This window comes from Chanodichthys erythropterus, chromosome 6 (assembly GCF_024489055.1).
Source record: "Chanodichthys erythropterus isolate Z2021 chromosome 6, ASM2448905v1, whole genome shotgun sequence".
Classification (NCBI taxonomy): domain Eukaryota; kingdom Metazoa; phylum Chordata; class Actinopteri; order Cypriniformes; family Xenocyprididae; genus Chanodichthys; species Chanodichthys erythropterus.
Window position 1 is genome coordinate 4,110,707 of NC_090226.1, and position 17,031 is coordinate 4,127,737.

The 17,031-nt window shown below is 37.1% G+C and overlaps 1 protein-coding gene across 2 annotated transcripts in view; it reads right to left on the reverse strand.

Annotated features, from left to right (window-relative positions):
* LOC137021403 (uncharacterized) overlaps positions 1-17,031 on the reverse strand; it is a 59,914-nt gene that overhangs the window by 28,107 nt on the left and 14,776 nt on the right. For both annotated transcript variants that reach the window (XM_067387783.1, XM_067387782.1), the window contains exon 3: positions 15,198-15,301. In XM_067387783.1, the coding sequence (XP_067243884.1) occupies positions 15,198-15,301 (104 nt within the window). The remainder of the gene's footprint in view (positions 1-15,197; positions 15,302-17,031) is intronic.

Here is a 17,031-nt window from a genome sequence, read left to right on the forward strand (position 1 = left end):
TTACATGTAGCTACTCAGTCAGGCGCTCGCTCACTCAGTATGCGCTGAAGGCTCTTTGCAAAATGGCTAATGTGTTTAACACATAGACTGTAAAGGTTTAACAGACCAGAAATAGAAGATCGTCCAAATAACCAACAGGTCTGGTGTTTGGGTGCACTTTGGATTCCCTATAAGCTATATAACATTTTTTTGTTTCATCCCTTTTGAGCGTGAGTTTAAAATATTCGAATCTCCCCCCAGAGTGAGTTTTTTTTTAATGCAACCGTTATTTTAGAACGTTTTCCTTTAATGTTTCCATAGCGACGCGTCTTGCGTGTCATTAGCGCTGAGCGCAGCAACAATAACACTGTATTACAGATGGATCGCTATTATTTTGTTTTTCCTTGTTTATTTAAAATATTCACAAACTTGCTTACCATGTTATCAACTATCTGATATTCCGAGCCTCAAATATGTGTAAGTGAGTGTGTTTTGTCGTTTAAAAGCCTTTTATAAATGATATTTATCTTGATCTATAACGCGAGATGGGCGCCGCCATCTTAGTTTGCCCCACAGTTTCCTGAGTCCTGTCAGTCGGATTTACAGCAGGTGAATTCATCATTTTCTCCCGAAATATAAGCAAGTAAGTGGCTGGTGAACTGGAAGAATAATAGAGTAAACTTTGTAGTTACTTGGGCCCATTATGTGTGTCTGATATGAATAAATATCGGCAAATTGTATATGAATGGATTGTTATTGCTCCTTCCACTGATGTCTGACATCAGTGTGCATTTTATAAACTCAAAATATATTGTTTTAATGGTGCTTATGCGTATATAAATGTCTGAAATCTGAAAAGAAACGTTATGTGACGTCGCTGAACGTTCGAAATCCCTTATGTGGGGACTGTACGCCCAGGGGCACTGAAATAAAAATCCCATATGTGGGACCGTACTGCTCAAAGTATGCTGCTACGAAAACACCATAGAAGATGGGTAAAGTATAGCTCCATCATTGTTCAATGTAAAAAAAAAAAAAAAAAAAAATCATACTTTGTTAGTTTTAATAAATAAAACATAAAAAAAAAAAAAATCAAGGAAATGTATCTGCTAATTTTTTCTTTTTGATGTATCTAAAACGTACTGAACCGTACCGAACCGAACCGTGACACCAGTGTATCGTATCGAACCGAACCGTGAATTTTGTGAACCGTTACACCCCTAATATATATATATATATATATAGAAAATATTCACTCTTAAAACATAGTCTGGGGTTATACATTTGAGTGTTGCAAATCAAGCGTATAGCATTAGTTCTGGCAGGCCACATTAGTCAAGCTTGCATCAGCTGACACTCAGCTGGTTCACATTGACCTATAGGAATACGATGTCTATCACCACATTCGTATATATATGGTCCATTCAGTATTATCAGCAGCTTTATCGCATTGCTCAGGAGCTAATTACCCTCATCCGTCCCCAGCTCCTCCTTCGTCCAGTCAGGACTTGACCTTCTGATATTTCTTTTGATCAAACTCATTTCTTCAATTATGTTACATTAATTATTGTCATTAAGAAAATTAATGATATTGCAATACTTGGTTCTGTTCTGTTTACCCTAATGGGGGGTTATCCCTGCTCTCCCTGCTCTTATCCATGCTAGGCTGCATGGATAAGCAGGGAGTTTTTGCCCAGAACAGAACCATACCGCCAGTCCAAACTGTATACTAACTGCCAGTCATCTTTGACGATAGTGATCCTGACAGAAATATATTACCAAATACTAAAACATTCTGAAATCCATATACACTTTTCACTGAAAATGTTGCAAAATAGAAGCATTTTCAGTAGTGGTCTCAGACTTTTGGACCCTATTGTATATGGTTGTGGCTCATGCTAGGAGCAAAAGATTATCTCACTGAATCACTCATTTAAAAGGATTTGATTAGGGGTCAAAGGTTCTGATTTAAGTCTTTCATTCTAGTCTACCATAATCCTATCTAATAAGCCTCTTTAATGCAGCATAATTATATTATGCTTGTACAGTGGAGAATTTATGAAAGCAGAAGAAGAGTAATTTCCCCTGGTGTGGACAACCAATAGTTAATGGCTGGTCAGTAGCAATTACATATAAAATATTCAAAATCAAAACACACCTACTCCTTCTTTATTATGTTTCCACATTTTAGAATAATAGCAAAGTCAAAACTATGAAATAATCATTTAGTGATCAAAAATGTTATAATTTTAGATCTTTAGCATTGAATTCCATAATTATATATTTATATAAATGTAAAAAAAAAAATCAAAATGAAAAATTTTAAGATCATGAGCATATACATTCAGTCAGGTGTATCCAACTTTACTGGTACCTTTCTACAGCAAGAAAAGTAAGCCAGGGTTGAGTCACTATCTGCGTTAACTCTGTGCCAGCACTGCATTCAGAGAGTGTGTTATAAAATTCGATAAACACAGCTCTGTGAAACAGCATAGGGAAATGACGGCCATTTTCAACACTCTGAAAATGAGGGAGGCAGCAAAAACACACCCAGTCATCTTTCAGGTGACATCCTGTGTCATGGAAAAGTGCTTTCTCGTCTCAATGCACACATAGGTGCCACATGGTTATGGTTGTAAAAGCACAAATTCTAAAGGCCCAGACATCCACACAAAGTGCCTCCGGCCTCCAATTTCCAAGTTTCTTTATGCTTGTTGCATTAGTCATTTGCTGGCAAGCATCCGTGACAAAGGCGGTTGTTTATTTCACTCCTTCGCATCTTTATGCATGTTTACTTACACTTTATTCCTAAGAACCCACCAATGTACAGCAGTCAAAGTTTACATGTTAAAAAATATGTTGGTTTTGACTTCCTAAACCCATAACGCCTGCAAATATGACCTCTGAAATCTCACCTTCCTCAGCTTTACATGGGAAGTCTGCACCTGCTTTGAATCTAGCAGAAATAGAGTCTCAGTCACCATCCATCCATGTCCTTCAGGGTGGATATCTCACTCAAGACAAAAAAAAAAAAAAAAAAATAAAATAAAATAAAGAAAACTCAAGTTAGTTCAGCATCTCGTTAACTGTGAGCAGCAGACCTCACCTTGCCTGACAAGCCTTTGTTGGGCCGAACCAGCGCCGAGTGACAGGCCCGTTAGCCTCCAGTCTGGAGAATTTTGTCAGGCTGCCAAAGGCTGAGCTGCTACATGATTTGCAGAACTCATAAATGCTAAGCAGGGATAAGGCTGTTGCCACTGTTGAGACTGGACAGGGTACCTGCTCAATGCTAAAAGAGATCTCTTTATGGAGAGCCAACCCGGGCCTGTCAACTCAACACATTCTCAAAGGCAGAGAAAAATGATGACTTTTATAAAAGTCGTAAAACTGAGGAACCGGCACAGTGAATACAGTATAAATTGAACCTTGCAAGAGTCTTAGCAGAGGACACCACTTTTTATTTCCCAACAAGCAAGACTTTTCTGTTTTTTTCTGACTATGCAGGATATTTGAACTTGAATAGATCTACTTAAGCTCAAAAATAAATAAATAATAATAATAATATTAATAATTTGTCATTTAGCTGCTACTTTCATTTAAACTCAGTTAAAGTACAGTTACTATATGACATGGACAGCCTCTTTAAAGCAACCTGGGGTTTTTTTTGCCATCGCCTGTGGAAGGATTTAAACTTTCAAAATTTACAAACTTCACTGAGGGATTAACGGAAAGTGTGGCTGGGAACATTTTGATGGACCCTGGGCCAAGGAGTGACACAATGCAAGCAAGTGTCAACAAGCAAGTGTTACAAGCAGAAAAATCATACTCATTACAATTAATGAAGCAATCTACACTGAAAGCATCCGTTTGAATTTCTGATGGGCATTGTTCAGTCTTATTACACTATACAAATATCATGTGTGTGTTTTCTATGAGTTCTCTTTGTTATGCATGTTTAACTCTCTACTCTTATATCAAATACTGGCATGTGGTGTTTCTGCTGTCTTAAATCTTTTTTTTTTGTTTGTTTGTTTCTAATCATAACACTTCAGTATAGGGAACATGTATTCTCTATTAACTACAACGTTTGCCTAAACTAACTCTTAATTTACTACTTATTAATAGTTAGTAAGGTAGTTTGTGTAGCATTTAAATTTAGGTACTGGGTAGGATGCATAATAGGTCATGCAGAATAAGGCTTTAATGTGCTTTATAAGTACTAATAAACTATCAATATACTAGTAATATGTACTCTAGTAATAAGTAAACTAGTTAAAAGTGAGAATTGAACACTAAAATAAAGTGTTAACATAATTACATTTTATTTTTAATAAATATATTATTATTATTATTATTATTATTATTAATTATAATCATATATTTAGTGAACACACCAAGAAAACGTGCAGCTTCTATACATCCAGTGTAGACAGATTCAGTGTAGGAAATGTGTTAGGCTTCTTTAGGGATCCCCAAAAAAAAATGCTGTGCCACATGAATTTAAGCTACAGCTCTTCCTTCAACCACAATGCTCATACTACTCTTGACATTTGCTTAAGGACATTCAGAGAGCCTTTTAGTCCTAAATCCCCAGACCAGTCACTTGACATGACAATTAAATGTGGTGTTATCAGATTAAATGGCTGTAGAGAGTGGCAGCAGTATCTGACAAACCCAGTGTTCACCTGTCCATCACAGGGCTGAAGATGAGCCCCAATAGAGAATCCCAGAAAATCCATGTAAAAATTACCACCATCATTTACAGTATATGTGCTTAAAGGATATCAGAGGAAAAGCAGGTAAGAGCTCTGCAAGAAAAGAAACAATGCATCACTCAATGGGAATGTGCTCACCATCACCCTCAATCCCTTATTCCTCATAAACTCTCCATTGTGGTTTACAGGAACCCCAGTAAATGACCCCACTCTCCCTCTCATGCACTCAAAGCATTAAGTCCGTTTCCTCGCCGGCGATGAACTGCGATCCATCAACACGGCGTGTCAGGAGGCTTGCGGATAGTAAAGTCTTCATTGGTGAAGATGGGAGCTGCTTGTTGACTGGCACTATTCAGCATAATGAGATTTGACAGCTTCCCCCCAGCAGCTGTAGTGCATCACAGCATATGACTGAACGGATGCTCTCGTTCAATCTACTGGAGTCACGGAGGTAGTCGAGTGTGAATGGATCATATGTTAAATGTTGGGGCCGCAGCCGCCATAACAGCATTACCTGAGCCTTCCGCTTACATAACGCTCAAATCCATTCCGGCGTTCAAGCCGCCTTCGTAAACATCCATGAGGAGTGGTGAGCAGGCCAACGCAATCAAGGGTGGAAAATTGAGAAGTATGAAAAACCATTAACTTCTCTGACTCCACACCACCGTACATTTTAACAACTTGACACCACGCCAGTCTATAGCCATTTGTCAACAACCGGAGGGGGCAAGGCCTCTTTACAAGAGAACAGCAGTCACAAGAGTTGCTGTTAAATCCCTCCAAAGGGCAGCAGAATGTTTGTGCTCCATCCAAGAGGCCACTGGGAAGACTGACAGAGGAATAATTAGTTGGATCCAGCAAGTGCCAATCATGGAACGTGTGAAGAGGAAACGCCCTTTTTTCTCGTACATTTGTGAGGGATGGATTTCATGTAATTAAATAACATGAAAGTCTGTCCGGCATGCTTTAAGAACAAGCCATGCGGGCCATTTTCATGATTGCACGAGCTGCCAATATGCTGTGGATCAAAGCGAGAGAGAACAGTCACATGTATGGAAAAAGAAAATGAATAGGGAAGCAAGCAGCACTCACACATCTCACACACACATACAGAAACTCACTCTGTAAATAAAGCAACAGTCAATTACAATGGCCTGGCACAAAAGCCTAACCCAGTGGTTCAATTCAACGGGGAGAAATCTATCCCTCTATCCCTGAATAATTTTACACCTCAGTGCATACGAGACATGAAAAAAGGGAGGGGTTATGGAGCGAATGAAGGTAACGTGGGATTGGAGACAGGAGGAGTGAAGGGGAATGGAAGGGAAGCATACAGGACTGGTTGCTTCAGATGCAGGTGAAAGTACACAAGAGCTCAGATTATATAAATGGATGGACCACCACAGATCATCTGACCTCACAGTAAGTGACAGGTTCATAAGAAAAAGGCAAGAAAAATCGCATTCATTTAAACCTTGCAATCTGACTGGAAGGTAGATCTTGGAAGTCAAAATGAAAAAGCTCTCACTACCAATTTAACTTACATAATGTCATGTAATCCTTTTAGAAAAATAGGACAAGACTTGATTTTTTTTTTTTTTTTTTTTCCAGTGGAGATTGATTAGACTGTAGAAAGTATGTATCAGGGGTTTTAAATATCAAAAGCTAAAATATAAAAGTTCATGTATAAAGAAAGACCCACAAAAAATGTTAGAAGAAAAGTAATTTATATGAAATATTATTTATATAAAATATGTAAACAAAAATTTAAGCGCATAATTCCTGACAGTAATATCAATTTAATATGTTTAAAAAAAAATAAAAAATCATAGAATATTAAAAAAAATTAAAGCTCAAAATACCACACAGATCATTTATTATAGCTTGTCAAATTTGCTTCTATTTGGGTGCGAGCAAAAACACACCGTTTTTGTGTGTGTCCCTTTAAATGCAAATGAGCTTCTGCTCCCAGCCCCCTTTCTAGTAGAGGGCGGAGCTTTAACAGCTCAAGCTTCGGTTGCTCAACAACAACAAAGCTGGAGAATCTCACGCAGCCAAAATGAGGATTGTCAGTAACAGTGTTCAGCCTTACATTGTTCAAACCGGAGTCGACACTGATGGAGAGACTCAGGAAGAAGTTACAACTTTTAAAATTAAACTGGACATTTCTGAATGGTTAGTGGATAAATTGATTTGAGTTGATTCAACTCATTGACTAGCATGTGCCGTCATGTTAATCTTTTGTGCAAATTTCTGTAAAAGAAAATATCTCCCTTTGCATTGAACTTTGAGCGTCGTAACTTTGCAGAATGTTGTTTATGCTCAAACTGCAACATTACACACTAACTAAAGTTAAAAAAGTGAAATCATAATGAAGAACCCCTTTAACATTAACTTTTACAATCATAAGCAAAAACAATACAGAAATTTATTATTATTATTTAAAAATTATATAATATTAAATATTTCAAAAAATATATGTTAAATCCTTTTCCTGCTGCCAATTTGAAAACATTTGCTCTTTTTTTGGAATTACATGCATCAATAAATCATTCACAATAAGACCAGGAAAGTGTATAAAGAAAGTAAATGGGGTCTTCAAACATCCCTGCAGTATTACTCACAAAGCAAAAGCATTCCGCTGCCTATTTTGCCATATACTGTACATACACACAAGCACAACAGAAAGACACACAAAAATTGAGAGATGCCTAGAGTGTTTCACAATTCACCACATCGGTCAGCGCACGCTCGCTAGCATCTTTCCGCATTCCTTCATGGACCTACAGATACACCTATACCACAGACTGACAGCAGCCTCTCTTCGAATTACTATTCCGATCATGATCCAGGCACCTTCACAAATCAGCTCCTTACAGCCCAAAGCCTCCCCGTTTGCAAAAACAAAGCAGCGTGACCTTTCCTTTTTCCCCTCATCGCCTCCTCAGCGGCTCAGCCTCCATTTCTTCAAACATTTGCCTGCACAGAGTCATCTTTAATTACCACGACGGGGGTGACGCGTTCCCCGTCCCAGACGCAAAGAGGAAATAAATGTTGTTGTTTTTTGCCTCTTCATTTCTACTAATCAGGGAGCTTTGCTCTTCAACTCGATTGGGAAATACTCTCAAAACGGGACGAAGAGCAAGCAAGAACGAGAGTGAGAGAACGCAGGCTTCTGCCTGTACTGACAGTTTCAAAAAGGAAAAAAAAAAAGTCTGCATAATTTGTTTCCACAAGAGGAAATGTATTAAAATAAATCTCATAAACATCAAGAGGACTGGCTTTTTTTCTGGCTTGAAGAATGAAATCAAACTAATCAGCATTGTGCTAATCCTTTCAAGGAAGCTGTAATCCCCGGGATAGCGGGACATGGCTAAACCCACTCCGGAGGGGATCCGGTGGATTCTTTTTAACAAGCCTGATTACGCCAACAGAGCATCCACATGTCAGAGAGAAATAAGGGCAAAGTCTGTTTGTGCAGATGTGTCATAATCATTCAGACTCACTCACAGTCCAAGCAAAAACACAGGGTACTTAAACCGATGACTATTTGCAGTGACAACACAATTTTTAATTGTGATATATATACATATATATCATATATTATATATATATATATATATATATATATATATATATATATATATATATATATATATATATAGATATAGAGAGAGAGAGAGAGAGAGAGAGAGAGAGAGAGAGAGAGAGAGAGAGAGAGAGAGAGTTAAAAATCTCATGATTTGGGGTTCAAAATTAAAAATAAAATTAAAATAAAATAATTAAAATAAAGAGTTAAAATAAAAACAAAATTAAAAGAAAAGAAAATAATACTTTTTTCAACAAGGACACATTGAATTGATCAAAAGTGACAGTAAAGACTTTTACATTGTTCCTTAAAAAAAAAAAAAAAAATTCAATCAATACTGCTCTTTTGAACTTTCTATTCATCAAAGACGCCCAAAAAAAAGTATCATGATTTTTTACAAAAATATTAAGCAGCACAACCATTTTCAAATGTGACAATGACAAAAATGTTTATTGAGCACCAAATCTGCATTTTAGAATGATTTCTGAATGATCATGTGACACTAAAAACTGGAGTAATGATGCAGAAAACTCAGCTTTCCATCACAGGAATAAATTAAATTGAAAACAGTCATTTCACATTTTGTAAAAATATTTTACAATACTGTTTCACTGTATTTTCAATCAAATAAATGCAGCCTTGGTGAGCATAAGATACTTATTTCAAAAACATTTTAAATGTCTTACTGACCCAAACTAATAAACTGTAGTGTATGTGCTAGTCAGAATCTATGTGTTGTTGTGAATATGATCTTTACTTTAAAATGTACTAAAAATATAGACAATGAATAGCATACTCTGACAGATGGAGATTGTATCTCAACTACACAAAAACCCACCATAGCTCTGTTATAACTGTGTATGTGAACATACTGAGTGTGAACGCCTCCTGAGACTCTGAAAAACAATCATGAAGCAGAAAATCCAGAATGTAGATCCTAAGTTAGTCCTTTCCCTGTCTGAATAAGCACAAAAAGGTCAAAATTACAACAGATGTGGTGCTTGCTAAAACGACATTATTTGTTGTAATGGAAAGTGAAGCGGTAAACCTAGCTTGTTTGGGCGACAAGAGACCCTTCCACTCCATAGAAGCCAAAGGTGTGCTTATACAAACACAAACTAAATTTACCAGCATTCCCTTTAGGGTAAGGGTTGACTAGTAGCATCTGCTTCCTTTGATTATGTGAGGAGAAACTTAGGCAGAGCGGAAAAGAAAAGGGACCCAGAGGAGAGGGGTAGGGCCAGCTAAGATTAAGGCAGTGTAACCACTTTTCTGGCACTTATCACAGGGGTAAAGCTGGATCCGTGATGCCAATATCTAGATCAAGAGCACACACACACACAAAAATGCAAGGAGGAGAAACTGAGAGATTTAAAATAAAACAATCATGCCAGGGGAACTCGACAGGACAAGGACTCGCATGCAGCAGCATTTTTCCGTGCTGCTTAAAACTTTTAGATGCACAGTTTGTCATCTGGGGCAGATTATGGTGAAATGCCGCAGACACAGCATCTCTCTGTAAGTGTGTAAAGGGGTATTCGCTATAGCCAACGGCCAAGGCTACTCAAGATGTTTAAGCGTGCTAAAATGGGAGAATATTGTTCACCTTGACAGGTTTTTCATCCCTGCTGCTAGGGAGCGACTTATGAATCTTTTGGCGATATCAAAGCCATTTCTCTGGCTCAAACATGGATCGTCCCTGCGATCTACATTATAGAGCAAACCCACAGGCTTCGGCATTTGCAAAGTCTACAAAACATGGGGATTTTGTCATTGAGTCAAGGTAATACAATTCAATCTTCAGCTTACCAGATCAGCATGTAAGCTCCGTACCCATCCTCAGTGTTTGCGCCTACGTTCGGTACACACGCATTGTGATTTTCCACGCCCTCCTTTATCCTGGGGAATTGTTTCCCTGAAGGTGGAAGAAGGTCTAACAAAGAGCTTAGATTGGTCAAACAATGACAAAACCCCCTGCACATCTCTCATTCAGTCTTTTCTTTTTGGAGCGATTGCCATATGCTTGACAGCGAAGAAGAAAAAAAACGCCCAGGCTGAAGGACACTTTGTCAATAAGTAATACCCACGCTGTATTAGCTGCATATTTAGCCATGAGAATTCATCTAAATTGCTTTCAGACAAAATCATTTAGCAAAGCCTGCTTCAGAATGCAACGGCGAGTCTTCTTGTGACATTCAACGGGGAATGTGAACTTTGGGCTTGTTCAGATCAAGGACAGTCTGCACTGAAGTCCTGAACAACGTTGTGGAGGCGTTCGTCTGTCTATTCAGCATTTTCATCACCATTTCCTGACCAAATCGTCAAAAAACAAAATGATTCTTGAGACCTGTTTCAACTTACCTTTGCACTGTGATTATTTCAAAATGTTCTACAGATGATTTTTTGGCATAATATTCTCTTGTTCGGTAATAACAAAGCTTTTCTAGAAACACTCAAGGACTCCCAGCGGTGTGCGGTAAAGTATAGGAGAGCTATCAAACACACACACACACACACACACATGCTTTTTCTAGGTATTTAAAATTAACAGCAGGGGGTGTAAAGCAACTGACGGCGAGAGACAGAGCAAGAGAAAAAGAGATAAAGACAGGAATTGACTTTTTGCCGTCCCCCAGCGTTCACCTTCTTCTCGTGTTCATTACAACACCATTATCGTTTTGATGTTTTTCCCTCCTTTCCAACATGCTGTCGGTTTCGTTCTTTAATGTGGTCATTCTGCTACACGAATTTTTCACCTGAACACGCGTCCGTGTCATTACGTTCAATAAGGGTCATTTCCCGCAAGGAAAAGGGAGAGGTGGGAACGTTATATGGTGTGACTGACAAACACTATATAAATTTAGACCCTCTTCCCAGCTCCCAATCCGAGAAATTATGCTGTAGGTGTGTGATATTTCCAATGCATGCAGAAAAGCACAGGCTCGGACATGAGCTCTGCTTGTTTGTATGACCTGATGTCTCATTCGGCCCTGCTAGAGGCCTCATTATACCTCACCGCTGGTCGTTGGGAACATGGCATTCAGTCTGACACTGGAGCTGAAGGAGGAAGAAGTCAGTGCTGTTTAGGAACTCGTTCTCATTAAGAGCTGTGTGTGTCACTAGGGAGACTTTCTCCTCCTAACAGCCTCCAAAAGTAGCTCCGCTTCAACAACGGCCACACAATGTCTCCATCTGCAGGGAGAGCTACTCCTCCTCTTTCCATCTTTCTTTGCCTGTCCACATTGTCTGTCCTTCACTGTTTTTTTTGTAATCTCCATTCTGGTCTGTGTTTGTTTAAACAGTCAGATATGTTTAGCCTGGACGACGACAGGAACAGTGAAAGCAATAGCGCTACTGACAGTAACAAGTTCCTCATCCTGCGACGATGCAAAATTGGGAGCGAGTTGCTACAGTCACGAATATGTCAGATTTGGCTAATGCCCCTGGAGCCAATATTTCCTGAGTGCATGTTCACCACAAACAGCAGCTCTTGAGGGACAGGTAATCATGGATGATAGAACTGAGCATCGTTTCTATTTTCCATCCCCTCACAAATTATGAGGGGTTAAAGTGAACATGAATTGATATTCGTAACCTATTTTATGTTAGTAATGTGGTGCACTTCTAAGTAAATCTACAGAAAATTTTAGTTTATCCATCAGGAACTGATTGGATCATAAAAAGTGGTTTCGATATTCAAATTTAAAATTATTAAAAGAATTTAAATTGAACCATTCAGCTAACACTTCGAAATAAAGATCAATACCTTTAGTTAATGGCACATATAACATGAAATAAAAATAAACTTTCATAGCATTTATTAATCTTGGTTAAAATTATTTTTTTGCATTAAATAGTGGTAAGTTGTATAATTTAACAATGTTTAATGTATTATGAACAAACATGATTTAACAATTAATAAAGTATATTTATAAAATAACATTAATTTGATTAATAAATAAATAAAAAACTAAAACTATTAAAAATCATTTTAACTTTTAATTTTAAAAAAAAGTTTAATTAAAATAAAATATAAATATTAGATGAAAAACTTAAACATAAACAATTATTTAGCAGTACCACATTGGCAACTAACCAAAATAAAATGAGGTAATGAAGTAATAAAATTAATAAAAATGAAAAAAAAAAAATAAAGCTAAAAAGAAATTTAAAGAACTAATAATGACTAAAAGTACTAAAACAAACTAAAATTTAAATGAAATGACAATGTTAGTTTATCATATCTTTATTGTTAACAAATCAAATCTTATGGTACCGCCTTCTTTATCCAAGTTACGAAGAAAGTGTAAACTGGCATCGTGTCAGTTACACTTTTCCGTAAGTTGAATAGGGAATGCGTAGGATATAGCATAAGCTTTGTGATCTGCAAGAGTTTTACACTTCATAACATTTTTTTTTTTTTAACCAAATGCATCTCTTCGCTTCAGAAGGCATTTTTTAATCCCCCGGAGCCGTGTGGAGTACATATTTATGATGGATGGATGTGGATTGATGCACTTTCTTCAGCTCATACTCGTGACCCCTGTTCACTGCCATTGTAAAGCTTGGATGCGTCAGGAAGGATATTTATTAAAATGTCTCAGATTGTGTTCATCAGAAAGAAGAAAGTCATATACACCTAGAATGGCTTGAAGGTGAGGAAAGCTTAGGCTAATTTTCATTTGAAAATGAACTAATCCTTTAAAAATAGGGTCAATTTTGTGACAAAGTGACAAAAGGCCAAAAATACAATGCAAAAAAAGTTCACGTGTAATCGCTTCTTTGATGCGAAACAAATACCTATCGCTGAAGTTCTCTTAGTGAACCGCTTATGAGGCTGGTTAGTTTTCATCAGCATGGGGTCAGATTATGTTCCTCTACAATGGTACAATTCTAAAAAAAAAAAAAAAAAGAACTATAAAGAGGTTCTGGGGAGGGTGAAAGAATCTTTAAAAACAGTTGGGAAACTTTATAGTCTAACTCTTTGCAAGTTGAGAGAAAGGGAGTGCGGAGGCTTTGACAGAAAGCACAGAGGGACAGCCACACTGCTGGCTTCCCAACACTGAGGACGCACAAATGAAACAGAGAGAGTGAAGTATCAACCTCTCTGCATCTCTTACCATCATTTCTTCAACTACAACACAGTCAAGCACAGAAACAAAGAAAAAACACCTGCATTCCCCAGATCAAACTGCACTTTCAACTATTATCGTAAATAAACGTATATGTGCAAGACATCAGAGGTTTCCTCTCTCATAAGTTATAGCAGTTTTGAAATGGAAATGAATCTGAAATATTTTGAAAGGTCATGGCATGCATCTACTGCAGCATCTCCATCATGCTAAAGAATTTAAGGCAGAGCTAAAAAATAAAAAAAAACAAAAAAGTTTGTTTGACTTTGGATAACCTGCTGAAAAAAGCTTCAGTGTGAGTCCACGGTTTAGACTGCTTTAAAACATTATGGGCAAAAAAAGATTAACAATGTTATATCAACCAATAGTAACAAGACAGTTTAGAAAAAAAAAACTAAAAAAACTTGTCAGCTATTTCTTTAACAAGAGTTTTAGATCATTATATGTCTTGTAATGGTATTCCTTCAGAAAATCAGAACAGCTCAATACAAATCTCATCTCTAAATTTGGCAGAGTCCACAGTAGCAACTTTCAATATGTTAAATTACCCACTTGAGACTAGATCTCCCATTTTTAAAAAATGAAAACTGATCTGGTGCATGTTCAAGTGATGTTATACTTTGGCAGAGAACGAGACGGTAGGAGGTTTGTGTCAGACTTTAGGTGTGTTGTGTGGAATCGGTCCAAACAGGCCTAATCTCTGCTGAGTGTGTTTGTTTGTCTCTGAATGTCAGAACGCCTTCGGGCCAGTAAGACAAAGTTCAAAGCAATGCAGATACACTTTGTATACAGTCCAACAGTTAGATAAATCTGACACAGATTTACAGAGGAAATCAAAACATTGCAATGTGTCAGTCAACAAAACTGTACATTTCGTGAGAAATCGTTCTGTCTTGGTGGACAACTAATATTGGCAAGTCTTTGCAAAAAAAATACTATATTATATTATGAGAATCAGATTATATTTCTCATATATAATGTAGACTAATATAATATTGTCGCTGTTGGGCTTTTTTTTTTTTTTTTTTCATTAATCATTACTATTTGTCACCCTTTATGTCTGTCTGTGGGTTTTACAAATATTTCACCAATGAAAAGTATTAAAAAGAGCATGTGACTAAACCTCATAAATCCTGTTGTTAAAACTTCATCCGCCTCTATCTTGAATGAAGTGTCACATACATTTTGGACCATCTCTGCTTGTTTGCAATGCAAGGGTACTGTAAATACAAAAAACTGGTTCTTTGAATAAGTGCAGCACTTTCTTCCTCAAAAATGCAATGGTCAAAAACCTAGTAACTCCATTTGAGCTTGATTTTGATAAAATTTTAATAATATAATGACACATGCAAGTGTCACAAGAGCACATATAAAGCCACAATATTGACAATGTGGTGTTTAATTATTCGAAAAATACAGTGTTTTTTTCCATTTCCTGAAAAGTAGCATTTTAGTAGATAAGAGGTTTCTGCCCGACAGTGACGATAATATAATATAATATAAAATAATATAATAATATTGACTGCAATGTTGATGTACTTCTGTTTAGCTGGGTCAAATCTAGAAACTCAACTCCTGATTGGTTCTCTGTTTATGAACAATTAAAAATCAAAAAGTTTGCTGTAAAACAAGAAAAAAAACAACCAACAATACAATTTGCATAAAATAAGCATCCAATAAAAAACATTAAAATGTGAACATTGCATTATAACATATGGACAAACAAAACGGCAAACTCCTGTGGAACAAAAAACGTCAAAACTACTGATGGAAGCTTTTTACCTCGTTGGTGTTCCAGCGATGTCTCTCCTTTGGCAGGGAGGAGCATTTGGGAAGGCATTCCAGAAGCTTCTTGGGCAGGTAGATTTTCAAATGTCCATGTTCATCTGTGAACAAGACAAAAAGATTACTTAATATGGGGAGTGAGCAGGATTATTGAAACAAAGCTGTGGTGCTCTCCAGGGTGTAAAACACTGGGAGCTGTTCTTTTTTTTACACAATGATCCAATCATTTCTTTTTAAATTACTGAGTTGTTTGAATCCAATATCACTATTGCTCAAGGGACTCCTTTCAGGAAACTTCCATGCCCAGGTGTTATGTTTGCAAATAGCTGTGACAACCTTTTTAGAAATATAAAACTATAAAACAGGCACGAGACCTCAAAGGGGGAGCACTCAGAAAGCAATGAAGAAAAAAAAAAAAAAAAAAACTTAAGATGTTACTGTGAAATGAAAGGGAACATATTTGGAGCACAAGGCGTGCAAAAGGCTTTCATCCAGAAATGTCGTGATTTTGTTTTCATTGAGTTTTTTTTAAACGCTCTCATTCTCTCTCTCTCCCTTATCATGCCAGAGTGCCTGCTCAAATACATAACAACAAAATTGGGCAACGGAGCAAAAGCATTTCAAGGTTATTGATAACCGTTTGCATCAAGGGCTCAGGCTTCTTAAGGAACTCAATGTTTAGCCCTGTGGGAGAAGGTAGTTCCATATTGCGTGCTGAGCCTGCTTATGAATATAAAAAAAGGGAGAGAGAGACTGAAAAAAAAAGGAGAACGAGAGACTGACTGAGATTTGTGGAGTGTGTCCTCAGTAAAAGACGAGAGAGAAGTGAAAGAGACGCAGATCTGAGTGAGATGAAGCCCATGTGTCCATAGAGACACTGCTTAGCAACCACTCCCACTCTGGTATTAAGGACAAACAGATAGCCAGAGGGAAAGAGACAGAAGAGGGTTAGATCACTCCCCTGTTCATAGTCTTAAACCAGAACCAATGCACATTGTTAGTGCTTTACCTGCGCATGAACTCAGACCCACATAAATAATTAAATTCAAAGTCCATCAGGTCGTCTTTCAAATCACCATTCAAAGAGTTTAGTTAAACAATTGAGCCTGAAACAAACTCTATGTATGCTTGAAGCTTTGAAAGCCTGAATTTCATAATTTGTTGGATTCCGATTCTGAAATGTAACATACTATATTGCAGTTCAAGTAACCATTGCATTCTTAGAGTTGCCACAAGGGGCACTAAAGCATAAATGTCTGCATTTACATTGACTTTTCTGCAATGACAACATGATGAGAAACTTACCATAATGTTTAAAGCAACTAACCTGAATTGTCTGAATTTGTCTATCTGCATAATGTGTATCTGAATGTAATCTGTAACCTTGTGACATTCAAGAAGAATAGTTATTTTCTGGCTCAGGAGATTTTCATGAATTTTAACCTTTAACTGTAGATGTTTCACCTAAATTTCCTAAGTTAAGCAACTGTTGTATACAATAAGTATGTAGAGGTATATACGATGAACATGAATTGCACAGAAGTGTTGGGGAAAGTTACTTTTAAAAAGAATGCATTGCAATGTGTTACTTCCTAAAAAAGTAACTAATTGCATTACTTAGTTACTTTTTATGAAAAGTAATGCGTTACATTACTTTTGCATTACTTTTTCCTCACCTGGGATGGGCTTACTTCGTTGTTTTTTAATAACAACAAAAAAAGTTTTATTTTGGCAAATGTAAAAGCCCTTTCACACCAAAAGTGAAATGAATAAGCCTCAGGAAATGCATATTTATGCCTGTACAGTAGAGGGTGCAGCTCAAACAAACCTT